The following is a 16,346-nucleotide window of genomic DNA, read 5'->3' as shown; positions in this document are numbered from 1 at the left end:
ACGGAGAAACAGCTCCCCGCAGGGACAGCTCCAGGCAGCAGTGTCCTGGTCAAAGAGCGAGTGGAAACTACAAACTTCATGGCCTCCTCTCCTCTCCCACCCAGCACAGCCCTCAGTCCTCAAGGCTATGGGGTCTAGGGCATGAGTCATTTCTTTGGCAGCCAGATATTCAGAGGAGGAGAAACTCCTGAGTGCCCTTGTGGCTCTCCGTGTCCCTGCCTCCCCCAGCAGAAATATCATGGCATTGCTCCATATGTCCCCACCTGTCTGTGCTGCTCTTGTCCTTCCCCTTGGACTCTCTGGGCAAGGGGGTTTCAGATGCAGTTCAGACAATGAACTTGTGGGTCCTGCCATGCAGACGTGTTCTTGAGAACGAGGTGCCCAAGTCCCTCTCTGACCTGTGAGGTTCTAGGCAATGCAGTGGGAGGGTGAGGGGGGCTGGCTGGGAATGAGCCAAATCTGTCTTCAGGACCAGAGTCTAGTTGGAGGCCTGTAGCTAGCGGTGTCCCCCAGGGGTCAGTACTGGGCCCAGTCTTGTTCAACTTCTTCATCAATGACCTGGATGAAGGCACAGAGTGCACCCTCAGCAAGTTTGCTGATGATACAAAACTGGGAGGAGTGGCGGATACACCAGAGGGCTGTGCTGCCATTCAGAGAGACCTGGACAGGCAGGAGAGGTGGGCAGAGAGGAACCTCATGAAGTTCAACAAAGGCAAGTGCAGGGTCCTGCACCTGGGGAGGAACAACCCCATGCACCAGTACAGGTTGGGGGTTGACCCGCTGGAAAGCAGCTCTGCTGAGAAGGACCTGGGAGTGCTGGTGGACACCAAGTTAAGCATGAGGCAGCAATGTGCCCTTGTGGCCAAGAAGGCCAGTGGTATCCTGGGCTCCATCAGGAAGTGTTGCCAGCAGGTTGAGGGAGGTGATTCTCCCCCTCTACTCAGCCTGCTGAGGCCACATCTGCACTACTGTGTCCAGTTCTGGGCTCCCCAGTACAAGAGGGATGTGGCACTACTGGAGCAAGTCCAGCGAAGGGCTATAAAGATGATTAGGGGATTGGAGCATCTCTCTTATGAGGAAAGACTGAGAGAGCTGGGCCTGTTTAGCCTGGAGAAGAGAAGGCTGAGAGGAGATCTTATCAATGTGTACAAGTATCTGAAGGGAGGGTGTCAAGAGGATGGAGCCAGACTCTTTTCAGTGGTGCCCAGTGACAGGACGCGAGGCAACGGGCACAAACTGAAACACAGACACTTCCATCTGAACATGAGGAAAAACTTTTTCACTGTGAGGGTGACAGAGCACTGGAACAGGTTGCCCAGAGAGGTTGTGGAGTCTCCTTCTCTGGAGATTTTCAAAACCCGCCTGGATGCAATCCTGTGCAATGTGCTCTAGGTGACCCTGCTTGAGCAGGGGGGTTGGACTAGACGACCTCCAGAGGTCCCTTCCAACCTCAGTGATTCTGTGATTCTGTGACACCCCATCCATAGGACATTTGACCATTTGCCTCTGGGGAGTCTGGCTGGGCTGCAAGCCAACATGGAGAGAGGTAAGGTCTGCTTTTGGGGGAGGGAGAGTTTGGGAGAGTTGTAATAAATAGAAAGTTTTGCTCAGAGAAGTCTGTCCTAACTTGTCAATGTCTTTCCCTCCTTGGACAGTCCCCCATGCCCAAAGGAAACAAATGTCCAATGGCAGCTCCTTCAACGAGTTCTTCCTCCTGTCATTTGCAGACATGCAGGAGCTGCAGCTCTTGCACTTCTCGCTCTTCCTGGGCATCTACCTGGCTGCCCTCCTGGGCAATGGCCTCATCATCACTGCCATAGCCTGTGACCACCGCCTCCACACTCCCATGTACTTCTTCCTCCTCAATCTCTCCATCCTCGACCTTGGCACCATCTCCACCTCTGTCCCCAAATCCATGGCCAATTCCCTGAGGGACACCAGGGCCATTTCCTACTCGGGATGTGCTGTCCAGGTCTTTTTCATTGTCTTTTTCATTTTGGCTGAGTACTTTCTTCTCACTGTCATGGCCTACGACCGCTTTGTTGCCATCTGCAGACCCCTGCACTACGGGACCCTCATGGGCAGCAGAGCTTGTGTCAAAATGGCAGCAGCTGCCTGGGGCACTGGTTTTCTCAATGCTGTGCTGCATACTGCTGGCACATTTTCAATACCACTCTGCCAAGGCAATGCTGTGGAGCAGTTCTTCTGTGAAATCGCCCAGATCCTCAAGCTCTCTTGCTCAGACTCCTACCTCAGAGAAACTGGAGTTATTGTGGTTAGTGCCTGTTTAGTCCTTGGGTGTTTCATTTTTATTGTGCTGTCCTACGTGCAGATCTTCACCGCTGTGCTGAGGATCCCCTCTGAGCAGGGCCGGCACAAAGCCTTTTCTACGTGCCTCCCTCACATGGTTGTGGTCTCCCTGTTTGTCAGCACTATCATATTTGCCCACCTGAAGCCCCCCTCCATCTCCTCCCCAGCTCTGGATCTGGTGATGGCAGTTCTGTACTCAGTGGTGCCTCCAGCAGTGAACCCTCTCATCTACAGCATGAGGAACAAGGAGCTCAAGGATGCTCTGAGGAAACTGATCCAATGGATACAATGTCGGCACCAATAACTGTCCCATGTGCATCTATTCCCCATTCCCAGGGTATTTGGCATCAAAGCTATGGGTTGTTCATTTATTTCTTTCTTAGTTTTCTCTGATACATTCTTGCAAAAAGAAAAAAAAATAGTTGCTACTTGTCCTCAGGAATCTCCCATTTGAATCTGACCCAGAGACAGTGTTGAAGCAGGAAGCCAGGTTTCCCCCTTCATCAGCAGAAATGGGGGGACCTCAAAGCCAGCTAGTCTGAGCTCCCTCGGATGCCACCAGTGCAATGAGGAGAGTTTCCCTTTGCAGCGTCTCTTTCAGCACTGACACCAAGGGAGCTCAGGGGAACAGAGTCAGGCTTGGATGAGTACAGGCGGTGTCCATGGGAGCCCATGGGTCCCATGTCCATTAGGAGAGCTCAGCTCCCCTGGCCCCAGTCAGGGTGTGATCTCATACCCCTCTTCTGCAAGGGTGGCAGTCAGCTGTCATGGTGGGCTGGTCCCTTCCCTCTACAGTGCTCTAATGCTCACAGCAGAGCAGGAGTGGAGGAGAGGAGAGTCTGGACACAGCCTGTGGAGACAGACCCTGTGCTCCTCAGGACCATTCCCCCACTACCACAGCAGGCATTTCCTCACTGCAGCCTTCCTGTGGGGGCTGCAGCTTTCCTGGAGACATATCCACCAACGGCAGCAAGGCTTTCTCCTTTCAGAGCTGTTCTCTTCATTTCCACACTCTCCTGCTGTGCTCTGATGTGTGTATAAGGCCTAAGCACTCTCCTAACGCAGTGGCGGTAGGGTTGTGCTTCCTTGCGCATTCCTGTGAGCACAGGCAGGACCAGGCTTTGGGCACCTTTATGCCAGACCTGGCCTCCAGAATAACATTTCTTCAATAAAAGGGGATCTCCTCAGTGATGCGCCTGGAGTCTTGCTTTTCTTCAGAAAGGGGAGTCAAAAATATGCCCAAGGGTTGCACCCTAAAAGGACCTGCTGTTCTGCTTGTGAACTCCGTGGGCTCCAGGGGATGAGCTCAGAGTCCCAGGGTGATCTGTTAGGGACCAAGGGCTGGATTCAGGGCTCATTTCTTGGTGACCGGTGCCAGCAGAGATGGTGAATGGTCTCTGAATTGTCTGCCCCAGGGCTGTCCCACAGGTGACAGTGCTGATGACAGATGCCTGTCCTTCTGGAAGGGAATCTGAGCCCCCAGGAGAGCTCAGGGGATCTCCAGGAACAGCATGTGCCTGGGGGTGGGCAGGGAGTGGAGGCTCATGAAGTGAGGGACTGTCCATGGTGGAGTCACACAAAGGTAAAGCACTACACCCAGATATGCATAGGGAAAGGAGGGCTCTGCAAGCCCTGGAGAGGCAGTGGGGACCCAGGAGGCCCAGGGAAGGGGCACTGGAGAGTGATTCCTGCACCCACAGTGAAACACCACAGACCAGAGTCAGTGCCCACCCAAACACATCTCCTGCCATTGCAAACTCCCTGGGGTCACTCTGAGCACCATCCATGAGCACAGACACGTGCCAACAGTGTCAGTGGTATTGAGCCATGTCTGCCTGGATCTGCTTCCTGCCCCAATCAGCATGGCCAGTGCAGGAGTCACCCCGTGGCCCCGTGGTCCCACAGCCTGCTCGCTCTGCAGAGCAGCACCAGTCCAGGGCCGTGTGGGGAGCACCGGGGAGGGGTGCAGGATCAGCCAGCCAGGCCAGCATGGACACACTCACCTGCGGAAAGGCTCTCTGGGGAGCAGGCACGTCCCAGAAGAAGAGCAGGGCAGCATTCAGAGACAGAAAATGAGAAACAGGTTTCTCTGTGCCCCAGCTCGGGGCAGGCTGCCAGAGGGGCTGCAGGGCCAGGGCTCTTGGGCTGTGCTGGGCAGCTGGTTGGGCATGGAGGGGCTTCAGGCAGACAGGGAGGGGGATCTCCTGGACACAAGAGCAGGGGAGACGGAGAGTGACTGGTGTCATTGTGGGGCCTCCTCCCCCTTGCCGGGGAGCTGCTCCCCTTGTCCTTGGGCCTTGCCTGAGTTACGCTGTAGACATGTCTGTGCCCGGCCCTGCACCTCTCAGGTGCTGACCTGATCCTGTCCCCGTCCTGCTGACCTGACTCCCTGTCTCTACCTCAGACCTACCTCCACACTACAGTCAAGAAAACCTTGGCAAGGGAAGCTGGGATCTTAGCAGATCCTAGAGAAGGTTGTAGGTACAAACAGTGACCATATATGCACAGCACCAACTCTTGCCTGACAGCCAATTCAAACGTGTAAGGAGTGCTTTGGATTTGGACCCCCTACCCAGGTGACACTGCATACAGAGTCTTGGCTGGATAGAAAAAGCTAGGGCAGCCACTTGGGTCTGATTTTACGATGGGTAGCTGGGAGAGCAGGTCTCTCTGCATTCAGGTCAATTGGTTATGCTCCATTTGTGAATGGGGTCCTGCTACAAAGAGTGTGTTGTTGAGAGCAGCAAGAGCAGGGCTGCTCTGTACAGGAAGGGGAGTTGGGAGGCAAGGGTGCTGGCAAGGCAGGCAGGGCAGTGACCCACCGACAAGAGGTGCTGTCCCGCAGTGCCCAGACAAGAGGAGCAGAGCAGGTTTGGGGATGGTAACTGGGCTCAGGCACAGTCCAGCAATCGCCAAACAAGACTGTAGGCCTCTGACCAGCCCTGCTTTGTGTGGGAGATTGGACTGGAGACCTCCAGGAGTCCAATCCCACCAAAACTCCTCAGTGACTCCATGAATAGAAAGACCCCAGCCTGGGGGGAAGTGGGTGTCCCACTGCCTGGCTGGGGTTGGATCCCCGGCTTGGGGAGAGGAGGGGAGGGCTGGGGAGCTGAAGTGTGGCAGCTGTCATGGTCACCTCCCTTGCAAAAGGTCCCACACTGCCCCTGGGCAGACACAGGCTGTTCCCCCATCCCCATGCTGCCCTCCCAGCAGGACGGGACATGCAAGGAAGGGCTCAGCCTGCCCCGTGCTCAGGGAGAGCTCCCCAGGGTCGGCACAGCTTGGCCTGAGGCACCTCCAGCTCCTCAGCCTCTGCTGTGGCATGACTGGCATGGGGATAAGAGCTCCTAGGGCTGGGCAGAAGGAGCCTGGCTGGGAGAGCATCAGGGGGAAGATCCAAAGGTCCCTGGCTCAACCCCAGGCTTTGGAAAACTCCCTCACACACCCCAGGATGGTCCATCTGCCTCTTCCACCATGCCCTGTACTCCCCTCCCATCGGCCAAAGCATAGTCCAGCACTGCCTGGGAACTCTCTTCCCCGTAGGGAAGAGAGGGAGGACGTTCACCAGCCCCACACTGACGTTTCCACCCCCGGCCTTTGCAGTTGCCTGTGCCTGAGTCTGCCCACTTGCCTTCACCACAGTCTCGGTTGCACTGGAAGCCCATGAAAACCCCAGGGCTCCACCCTGAACCTGGAGCCTGGACGGTCACAGAGGCATCACCTGTCTAATGCCCTGGTCGTGAAGCCAAGGGCAGGGGTCTTCACCCCAATTTCCCTGCTCCTCCCCCTGCTCCCGGCATTACTGCTGCTGTGCCTATGTCAACCCTCCTCCTGCCAGACTGGCCCAGGGCCCGAGGCAGCTCCAGCTCCCTTGAGGGCTACACTGAAGCCTTTCAGGAGAGGGCTGAGGTGGGGCTGGCACTGCCAGGGTGGGACGGGAGAGGGCAGCTCTCCTCTGCCACTCTGGGGCTGCGGCTGAGGCTGGGGCTGGGCACAGCTTTTCCCAGGGGAGCTCCCTGAAAAGCCAGAGGTGTTTGCCAGGCACCCTCCCACTGCGCAGGGGAAGCCAGAGCGCCAAGGAAAAGATGGAGCTCCAGGATGCTGGCCATGCCACGCAGCATGGGCAGGAGGTGCCCATCATCCCCCTGCTGGGTAAGGCCTTTGGGAGCTCCTTCCCCAGGGTCACTGTTGAGAGCCTGAACTCCCAGCTTGGCTGCGCACACCCTGGGGCTGTGGGGGTGGCTGCACGTGCTGGTGGTGCCCCAAGAGCCCCGACTGTGATGGTGGGCTCCTTTCCCTCCCACACTGATGTGCTCTCTCCCCCTCAACCTGACCTCTCTGTGAACAGCATGTACGCAGGGGCTAGTTGAGCATGCGCCAACTAAGGCTCGTCTAGCATGCAGATATGACTATGAGTCAATCATCTCTCCCCATAAATAGGGGGCAGCCCAGAGCCCATTGAGCTCTCCTGCATGGCAGCGGGCTGCACTGCAGAACCTTCTTTTGAGCAGGGATGCCTCTCAAGGTTACTCCTTGAGGTTGAGAGATTCCTTACCCACGACAGATCCTCGGTAAGTGATTAATAGCATCCTGAACTTCTGAGAACTTCGCGAAACTTTGGTGAGTTATATCTCTGATTAATTGTGCACATAATTCCTAGGACATAAACCGTTGACCAAGTCTGAGACTAGGATTGGATCCAGCCACACCTAGGTTCCTCTCTCAAGGAGTTTAGAAAGCAAGGGGGTCCACTCTGAACCTCGTGACTCAACGGGAGGGTCTCCGTTGTGCATGCATCTGACCCTGTCCTTCACGCAGTAAATAACTGAGTGAACCTTGCCAATCAAACCTTGTTAAATCGTTCTTATTCACGACTGAACTTTGTTCAGTCGCTGTCTTACTGCAATAAATGTAGTGCTGTTCCCTCTTATGAGTGAAGTGCATCACTCCTTTTACAACAAATATTGATAAAAGGAAGAGTATTTTAGAGATTCCTTTTCTCCTTTGTTGCATTCCACAGGGACGAAAAAAAAGCACAGAGGAAGGGAAAACATTGACATTGCTTTATTCCTTTGCAGTTGTTTCTAATCAGCATTTCGTTTTGTTAGGGTGTCTGAGGAGCAGAACTGCCCTTAACAGCTCTTTTAAATTTTGTGTATTAGCATCTCATTTCCAAAGGGAATTCTACAAGGGTGAACTCTTCATAGCAAAATCCATCTCCTCATGTGGGACCCCAGGGAAGCTATGGCATTTTGGGTGACCAAAGCTCAGCCCAGCAGAGCACTTGGGCCCTCTTGGGCAGCTTGGTCATCCTGCTCCAGGTGGGTCCTTGTGCACCACAGTGAAGGATGTGGTGGCCCTGGGTCTTCCCATCCAGGCCCACACCTCCACTGGCAACACAGGGTTAGGGTATGCAGGCAGACGACTAGGCTCTGCCTCAGAGTTGAGAGAACTGAACAGGGCGTGAGAAACTAGTGGCTATGAGAAATCATTGGACACTGCAGGGAACAGAATGAGACCCTGCCAAGTTCCAGACAGCACGGTGAGCAATGGCTGGATTTTAGCAGTGGTTAAGGGAGAGTTATATGAGAAAAGGACAAGCTTCACACATAACTGGCATATTGGGGATCCTTGGGGAGTAGACTCTTGCAGCACCGGCAGTACTGAGGTAACGATATCAGAAGCACCACATGAGCCAGGGGTTACCTAGCTAACAGTACCAGAAATATTAAACTTGAGTACATAGGCAGTAAAACTGGGACCAATGAAGAAAAAAATACTTAAGAGACGGGCTGTTTATTTCAAAGGGGATAAAGCTGGAGAAAGGGAGGGATCAAGCTGCATCATGGAAGAAGCAGCATGGGAAAATGGAGGTAAAGGGAATAAAAGGGGCCAGTCATGCATAAGCAAGCTGCTGGCAGGGACACTTGTCTGGCCAGGCTGTGTACCTGGTCTCTGCAGTGTAGCCTATCATTGTATTAAATCCTTTTCCTAGCTCTTTTCTGGGTGAGCGTGCTCGCTGTTCTGCGTGAGTGCATGTGTGGAAGGCTTGCAGACGTCAAGGCAGCCAGCTACCAGAGACACCCGTGCGAGGGTGCGTGTGAGGTCTCCTGCAAGCTTTGAGTCTGATTAGCTGGTGAGCAAGAACAGGACCAGGCCGTTTGTATCGTTCATGTTTATGAGTGCTACTCACGTTTCTGTGGTGCCTGTAAAGGTACTGTGCCCCTGCCAGAGTTGATTTTTTTGGTGGTCAACCATGTCTGTACAGAGTGTGTGTATGCCTCTTGGAAGTACGTGCCCTGTCTCGCTGCTGGCAGGACCAGGGAACAGAGAACCGCAGCAGTCTCCCTTCCAGTGGACCAGGAAGGAGGAATCCCTTTATTCAAAAATCCACTGGATCCAGCATCCTTTAACAGTGCAGGCCTTGGAGGTGCTGCAGCCACTTGGTCTTGATGTCAAGGTCCCGCTTCTCTGTCACCTTGTGGTTCCCAGAGGGCACAGAGGCTTAGGCTTTGGGGCTGCAGCATGAAGGACCAGCTTTGGCACACATCGTTCTAGTTCCCCACTATTGATTTAAGCAGTACAAATACCGAGATCTTACAAGTGTTTGGGTCAGTGATCCCCTAGAGTCAAAGGGAGTTTTGTTTTTTTCTGATCAGACTTTCCATCTGCCAGCCTTTAACGTAAAAGTGGCTGGTGTTGGACAGGCAGTGCCATATGATCTACCCTCCATTTCTAAACCAACCACAGAAAGTAGCACTATTTAGTCAGTCTAAATAGCAGGGGCAATGGCCACTGTTTTGCTGGTGGTCCATAAACAGGACAGTTGTGCTGAGCAAAACTCCATTGTCTAAGGATCTGCTACACATTACTCTACACATCTTCATCATGTCCAAGGGTAAAAAAAAGCTGGGGGATATTTAAGCCAAATAACTATCTCAAATATCTCAAGACCTCTTTTCTCCTTTTGCACAACAAACATTACTCTCATGTTAAGGATGGCAGGAAGGTATCTGGGTTGAGAAACTTTTCTGAGCTTTGTCAGGCATTGCACAAACATCTCCATAGCTGCATTATTGCCATTTCTGCCTGCTCTGAGACTGCAGATAACACGGGCACAAGAATAAGGTGCCCTAGCTGCAAGCTGATGTGTAGATCTGGGGCAGCACAAGGCCCTGGCTATTAGTCTTTAAATGGTTTGTCCAGGATTTTGTGAGAGAGGTGCCCAGTCCACATGGAAAAGCACCACAAATGTAAAAGCTGGGAATGCTTTTTGTACCGTGAAAAGATCTTGAATGTCAGCCAGCACCAGTGTTTCACACCTGTGGCCGAACCCCAGAAATAGGGAAGGGCTGTATTTGCTGTGATGTGTAACACGTGCAGGAAACTGGAACCAACCACATTTCTCTCCTGGAGGTAGCACTGGAAGTAGCGTGGGATGAAGAAGGGGTGGAAAGGAAAGCTCGGGGAGAACGGGAGTTCAGGAGGGTCACGAATCTCAAGGACTTTCTGGGGTTGGCTCCGCTCATGCTGGCTCGAAGGTCTCCATGGCGAGGGACAGTCTGCAAGGCACCACGCCCCACCTCTATGGTCGCCTGGAGGGGACACCCTCCCTACCATCTCTGTGCTCAGGTGGCTCCTCTGGGCCGGCCTCCAGCACCTCTCTATGCTCTCCCGGCAGAGGGACACGCTGGGATCCCCCCTCCAGCCCCTTTCTTGGGCTGCTGATGGAGACAAAATTTCAGGGCCACCTGCTCATGGCAGATAATGCCAAAGGCTGCGATGGCCCCTGGGTTGTTCGCCCACTTCTGAAAAAAAGGCCACGGCCTCCCGGGACTCGCGTGACGTGCACGTGCGTCCCCCTGCAGAGACTTGCCCAGGCCCCGGGGCAGAGCGGGGCCCTGTGGCAGCAGCGCCCCGGCAGCAGCGTTTCCCCGCCGACGCTCCCCTGCAGCCCAACTCCCGCAGCCCAGGGCCAGCCCGGCACCGATCCCCCTCGCTCCCCGACCCCGGCACGGATCCCCCTCGCTCCCCGCCCCCGGGCCCAGCTGGCATCAGCCGCCGCAGGCTCCGGCCACACGAGCACACGCCGGGCTGCAGCGTCGCTGCGGGCTCCCTGCGCAGCAGCCGCCAACACCTGCCGCTGCTGCAGCTGCTTCTCCGCGGCCTCGAGAGCGGTGCCGCGGCGAGGCCCAGCGGGGGCGGGGCCGGCGGCACCATGGGCGGTGGCCATGGACACACAGGCCCTGCCCCCCACAAGGCCGGAAGTGCCGCCTCCCACGGAGCATGCGCACTGGCGCAGAGGAGGGCGGTGAGGGGCGGGGCAGGGGTGGGGCCGGGGCTGCCCGGGCCCTGCGGGGAGGGAGGGGGCGAGAGGCAGCTGATGCCGCGTGGGGCAGCGTCTCCCGGCGCGGGGCCGTCCGGAGCCTCGAGCCGCAGCGCCGGGAGCTGCCGCACCGGGGCCGAGGGCCGAGGGCTGGGCAGAGCGAGCGGCTGTGCGCGCAGGGGCAGTCGGAGCTGCCGCGGCCCGGTGTGTGCGAGCAGCTGCTGGGGAAGGCCCGGCCTGGCCTGGGCCTCCTGCGGCCCCGCGGGAGCCCCTGGCTCTTGCGCCCTTGTGCTGGCGGCCCCGCGGCTCAGTGCTGGCTGCGGTGGCTGTTTGTCAGCGCCGTCCCGGCCGCGAGGGGAGGGCACGGGTGGAGCTGGGCTTGTGGTGGCTCCAGGCTGGAGGTGACAGCAGGCGTGGTGGAGCCAGCAGAGGTGCTGCTGGTGCTGCCTGTGGGCAGAGTGGTGTGAAGGCGCTTTCTGAGCTTCCTCGCAGACCTGCTGGTCTCTCCGTGGGCTTCAGAGTGTCGGGCTCCTTTCCCTTCCCCCCACCGCAGCAGCACGGATCTGGAAGCAGAGGCTCAGGGAAGCTCCTTGCCTTTGGTGTCGTCCCTGCCTGAAGCTTCCTGCTGAGAAGCCCCTGGGGAAGTGTCGTGGGGGTGAGCGGGAGCTGTGAGAAGCCCTGCCCCACGCAGCCCCTCTGCATGGGGAATGAGCCTGCCCTGCTGGGGCCGCTCCTTCCCCCAGAGCTTCCGCAGCCCATGTTCACCCTGTTTGTAGTTACCCCTGGATGTTGCTGGGAGAAGGCTGGGTTGTGCTTTGTGTCTGCTGGGAGACCGTTGCTGGCGAGTTGTGACTGAAGGATCAGCATGAAATGTGCCTCTGGCTAAAAGCTGGACTGGAGCACACAGGCATTTTTTGTCACCTTGGGTTTTGCCTTCTGAAATACCAGCATGTGCTGACCAAGAATGGATTTTGACAGGAATGGATTTGCACTTAAAATCGACGCCCTGATTTTTTTGTAAGTCAAATTCAGTAGCATATTGACAGCCGATGTTCTCTGTATGACAGGAAAGGTGCAGTTAAGGATATCGGCTTTGGTCTGTGGACACTTTGTACATCTGATACCCTCGACGCTTGGGCCGCTGGCCAGCAGAGCACCGGCACAAGAGCACCGTGATCCAATGCTGCCACTTCACCGTGGAGCGCGAGAGAGTCAGTGCAAGAGGGACGGGGGCTTCAGCCAGTGCCTGTGGGGTGGCCTTGGCCCTGGCACAGTGATGCACCCCACATGCTGCCAGCAGCAGCAGCCGTGCAGATCTGAGCATGCACTGATGCAAGAAGAAGAAATATGTCCTGCGGAGTCATATTTTAACTCTGCATTTCGGATACCATAATTCATATTGCTGTCATGTACCCTGATAGCAGTTTTTTCATGACCATCCCTTCCCTCATGTGTGTTGCTTCTGTGTGAAAGTGCACAAGTGATAATTTCTGCTGTTTTACTGTCCCTGTAGTTCACACCCTGTAAAGCCTGATCGGAAACCTGTTGTTAAAAGTGAGGGCTGGCTAAGATAAGAAGTGGAGCACAATGAAGACACCTGCCTTGCTCTGCCCTGCCCCTGGAAGTGGTCTGCTGCAGGCTAGGCTGCCTCTTGGAAGGCTTTGTCATCTCAAAAGTGATCATTTCAGCAGTGTGTCCCTGGCAACTCTCGGTGCTAAATTCCACACAGATGCAGAATTGGTTCACTTTTTAGGTCATTTTCACTGTACAGGTTTTGGAAGGAAATGATTTCTTCTGTGTGTCTGAGAGGGCTTGCAAGCATTTCCATACATAATGTTCTGTTGTCTTCCCTCTGCTGTTCATTCTTGTATCTCTTTTTTGTTCTCTCCCTCCCCACTTATGCTTTCTCGCTCTTAGCATGCTGCTGAAGCAAAGGAAAGGAACTAAGGGGTGTGTGGGGGGGGAGGCGGGAGGGAGAGAGGGTGCTTAAAAGGTGCAGAAGGCAGGTATGTGAAACTAGGGAGCCCTTTTAAAAGATATGGATTTTCTGCTCTCCTGTTCTGGGGAAAATCAGGAAATTGAGAGGAAGAAGAGAAAAGAAACTTTTTTCTTAAATGAAAGTCAGTAGGTTGTATATTAAACGCAAATAATTAATGGTGTTAACTCCATTCCCCCACCCTTCAATCTCAAGGGCTTAATTTCATTCTGGCTGTGCCAGGGGCACGATGGGAAAGGGCAGAGTCAAGAGGCTGTGGCCTGGCTCTTCAGTGCAGCCGCAGGGCAGAGGGCTCGAGGGTAGTAAATGAGCGTGGGGAGAAACAAGCCCATCTTCTGAAGCTCAGCACCCAAGTTCAGCTTTTTTTTCTCTTTTTATGGTAGCAGGTTGGGGGTCGATGTCACATCGAGCTGAGGGGGGTGTAAAACCATGCTGCAGCAGCACATGGTCCATCGCCTACAGTCCTGCCCTCAGCCCGTGCCAGTCCTTGCAGTTTTGTGATGAGAGGGATTTCTGTCTGAAAACAAACCCCATGAGTAGGAAGAGGATCGCAGGAGAGGGGAGCACCTGCTTTGCGGGCTGGCCTGGGGTTACAGCAGCTGGAGGAGATGCTGAAGCCGAGCCCGCAGTGAGGGAGTGAAGCTGCAGGTTGTCACGCTTCATTTGCAAGGAGACTGTTCCCATCTGCCAACCTGATGGTCAACCAGGTGGCCAAGCTGGTGAGGAGAGCCTTCAAGTGGGAGTGAGTGGGAGGAGAGGGTGACTCAGCAAAGAGTGAGGATGTAATGGTGTGGGACAGCAATGAAAAGGTGCAGGGTGATGTGGGGAAGAGAAACGCCGAGAGAGCAGTGGGAATGCAGGGAGCTCTGCCTAGGGACGGACGGTGAGGCATTCGAGAGTGTGTGGGTGAGGATTAGGGGGCAGACCAACAGGGGTGGCCTTGTAGTGGATTTCTGCAATGGATTGTCTGAAGAAGGGCAGCCTCCACAAGGCCCAAGGAACGCTGAGCTGGGGAGAGGAAAATTTGTCCTGCTCTGCAGATCCCAGTTCCCAGCCGGGCTCAGAGCTGGAACAAGAGGCTTGGAGGCAATGACGTGGTGATGGATGTCCCCACGGTGGCCACCAAGGCATTGTGATGGGGGGTCCCCATGGTCACCACCAAGGCATTGTGATGGGGGGTCCCCATGGTCACCACCAAGGCATTGTGATGGGGGTCCCCATGGTCACCACTAAGACATTGTGATGGGATCCCCACGGCGACCACCAGGGCTTTGTTGATGGGGAGTCCCCATGGTCACCACCAAGGCATTGTGATGGGGGTCCCCATGGTCACCACTAAGACATTGTGATGGGATCCCCACGGCGACCACCAGGGCTTTGTTGATGGGGAGTCCCCATGGTCACCACCAAGGCATTGAGATGGGGGTCCCCATGGTCACCACCAAGGCATTGTGATGGGAGTCCCCACAGAGACCACCAGGGCTTTTTGATGGAGGTCCCCACAGCGACCACCAGGGCTTTGTGATGGTAGTGGCGTCGTGCCCACAAGGCCATTGTGATGGGGCAGTCCCTGTGGTGACCGTGTCTTTCCTGGGGCCAGAGCCCTGAGGTCCTCACTCCGAGGAGAGCGGCTCGATCAGGAGGAAGCAGCTCCCCTTGGTGCCAGAGTGGCAGGTCTCTGGAAGAGGATCCTGGAGATGGGCAAGGAGCGGCAGGCAAACGTCTGCTCCCAGCCCATGGATGGGCTTCCAGGCACACAGGAGCGCAGGAGGAGAGGCCACATCCCAGACTAGCCTCCTTCAGGCCTTCAGCTTCACAACGTGTCACAGCTTCAAATGAGCTCTCTAGAGCAGCACTTCCCATGCCCCTGGTGTGGAGAGAAGACTTTGGGTAGACAAGCAGGAGACAAGAGAGGCAAAGGGCAGAGACACCAGGCTGCAGAGCTGGGGCTCCCAGCATCACAGAGGGGGTGCCACAGGCTCAAGAAGCAACCCAAAGAAGTCAACAAGTCCTTCCTTTTGCAGTGACTTGGAAAGCCACATCTCTCACAGTATTCAAGGCAAATGGAGTCTCCCTTCTGTAAGATTTGTCCCAGGCCTGTGTGGAGACTAGCAAGAGCAGGAAGGTCGGTTGCAGGGATGCTCTCAAGCTTCAGCAGCTGCAGAGCTGGGAGCTGGTCATCTCACAAACTTGGGAGTGAGTCAAAATGCACGTCCTGAGGCATTGCACTGCCTCATAGGCTCTGCACTGGAGCCTGGACAGCAGCACTGCAGTGTGTGGGCGTGTCCTGAGAAGCCCAGAGTCATAAAATGTGGGAGATCCAGGATGTCAGCGCTGTACAGACCCCGGGAGAGCAAGGGTGCCTTCAGGGAGGAGGAGGGCAGGGGGCTGAGGAGCGTACCCAGGGGAGAAGCACAGCCCCAAGGTGACACTGAAAAGCACAAGGACCAAATGAGGCCCAGGGATGAGAAATGGCTTCCTCAGGCTCAGCCAGAAGGAAAGATGGGCAAATTTCATGGGAAATGGGAAAACTTCCCCACATTTGCTACCTGGCCTCGCCCATGGCTTTGAAACCTGGCAGGCTCCAGGGTCCTGGATAAGGGCCTTGGGATGATGTGTGTTAAGGCTATGTTTGCTCTTCTCTGGCATAGCATCTCTAGCTCAAGCACTGCCCACTGAGAAACCTTGCCGAGCACTTTTAAAAGCAGAGAGCCTGCCTTGGTGCCTAAAGGAGGAAGGCTACGTCCTGTCCCACATTGTCCTACATCCTGCTTCCACAAAAAGAGTGGCCCACAGCAGAAACCAGTTTTGAGGCTCACCAAAGCATTTCTCAGCCTGTGGCCATGCTTTGTGCTGGTTCATCCCACATGCCTTGGATCCTGTAAAAATGCCTGTCCTGAGCCCCAAGGCTTCTGTGTGGCCAGCTCCATCACCTCTTAGGGTGGGGAGGGCATGGGAATCCATGATAGGTTTTCCTGGAAGTGGGTCCCCCTTTGGGCTCTGGCTCTGAGAGGAAAGGGGTCCTGCATCCCAGAGGATGAGGTGGCCTGCAGCTCCATGGGGCTCTCAAGACCCTGCTGGAAATGTCCATATACCATAATGAAACCATCACCTTGGAATAACACCAAGTCCACTGTGTGTTTGGGAAAAATCTCTGTTCCTTCCCCCTCGATCCTTCCAACTTGGCGCAGCATGTTTTGCGCTCAGAGATGCCATCTTCAGATGGCCACTGCCCCTGTACTCCTGCAAATTGGGCTCAAATCACTGCACCCAAAAGAACATACATTGGAGAGAGCAGATTGGAAACAGGCGGAGGTGCAATCCTCATTCAATAGGTCCTGGCTGACGCCAAGGTCTTTTCTCTGAGCTGGGGTGGGCAGTGCTGGGGTGATCCCAACACAGCCATCTCCCCCATCCCCCTCACGACACGACACCACCGCTCCCTAGCCGAGCCTGCCGTGGGCAGGGGGCCGGGGCAGGAGGGGGAGAGGACACTGCCCTGCCCTGCGGGCAGCAGGACACTGCCCGTGGGCTCCGCAGCCCTGGCCAGCCCCAGGGCCCCCATGCCGGTGCCAGGGATGCCACCAGCACACGCCCCAGCGCTGCCCCCCCGCGCCCCGCATGGCCCCCAGGGCGCAGGGCACCCAGCAGCCCCGTGGGGCCCCTGCCGCAGAGCCCAGCCCCGCCGGGTCAGCGGCCGCGCCGCGGGGCCCC

General features: G+C 55.8%; 1 protein-coding gene across 1 annotated transcript; it reads left to right on the top strand.

The window, feature by feature from the left end:
* Nucleotides 1-1,765: 1,765 nt before the first annotated feature.
* On the top strand, nucleotides 1,766-2,581 carry LOC136996290 (olfactory receptor 14C36-like; the record flags this gene model as incomplete). Its single annotated transcript, XM_067317219.1, has 1 exon — nucleotides 1,766-2,581. A coding segment is annotated over one exon (816 nt), but the record flags the coding sequence as incomplete, so codon positions are not given.
* Nucleotides 2,582-16,346: the final 13,765 nt, after the last annotated feature.

The sequence above is a fragment of the Apteryx mantelli genome, unplaced genomic scaffold, assembly GCF_036417845.1.
Source record: "Apteryx mantelli isolate bAptMan1 unplaced genomic scaffold, bAptMan1.hap1 HAP1_SCAFFOLD_33, whole genome shotgun sequence".
NCBI lineage: Eukaryota > Metazoa > Chordata > Aves > Apterygiformes > Apterygidae > Apteryx > Apteryx mantelli.
Note: the sequence above shows the minus strand (reverse complement) of the source record. Positions and strands in the feature narration are given on the sequence as shown.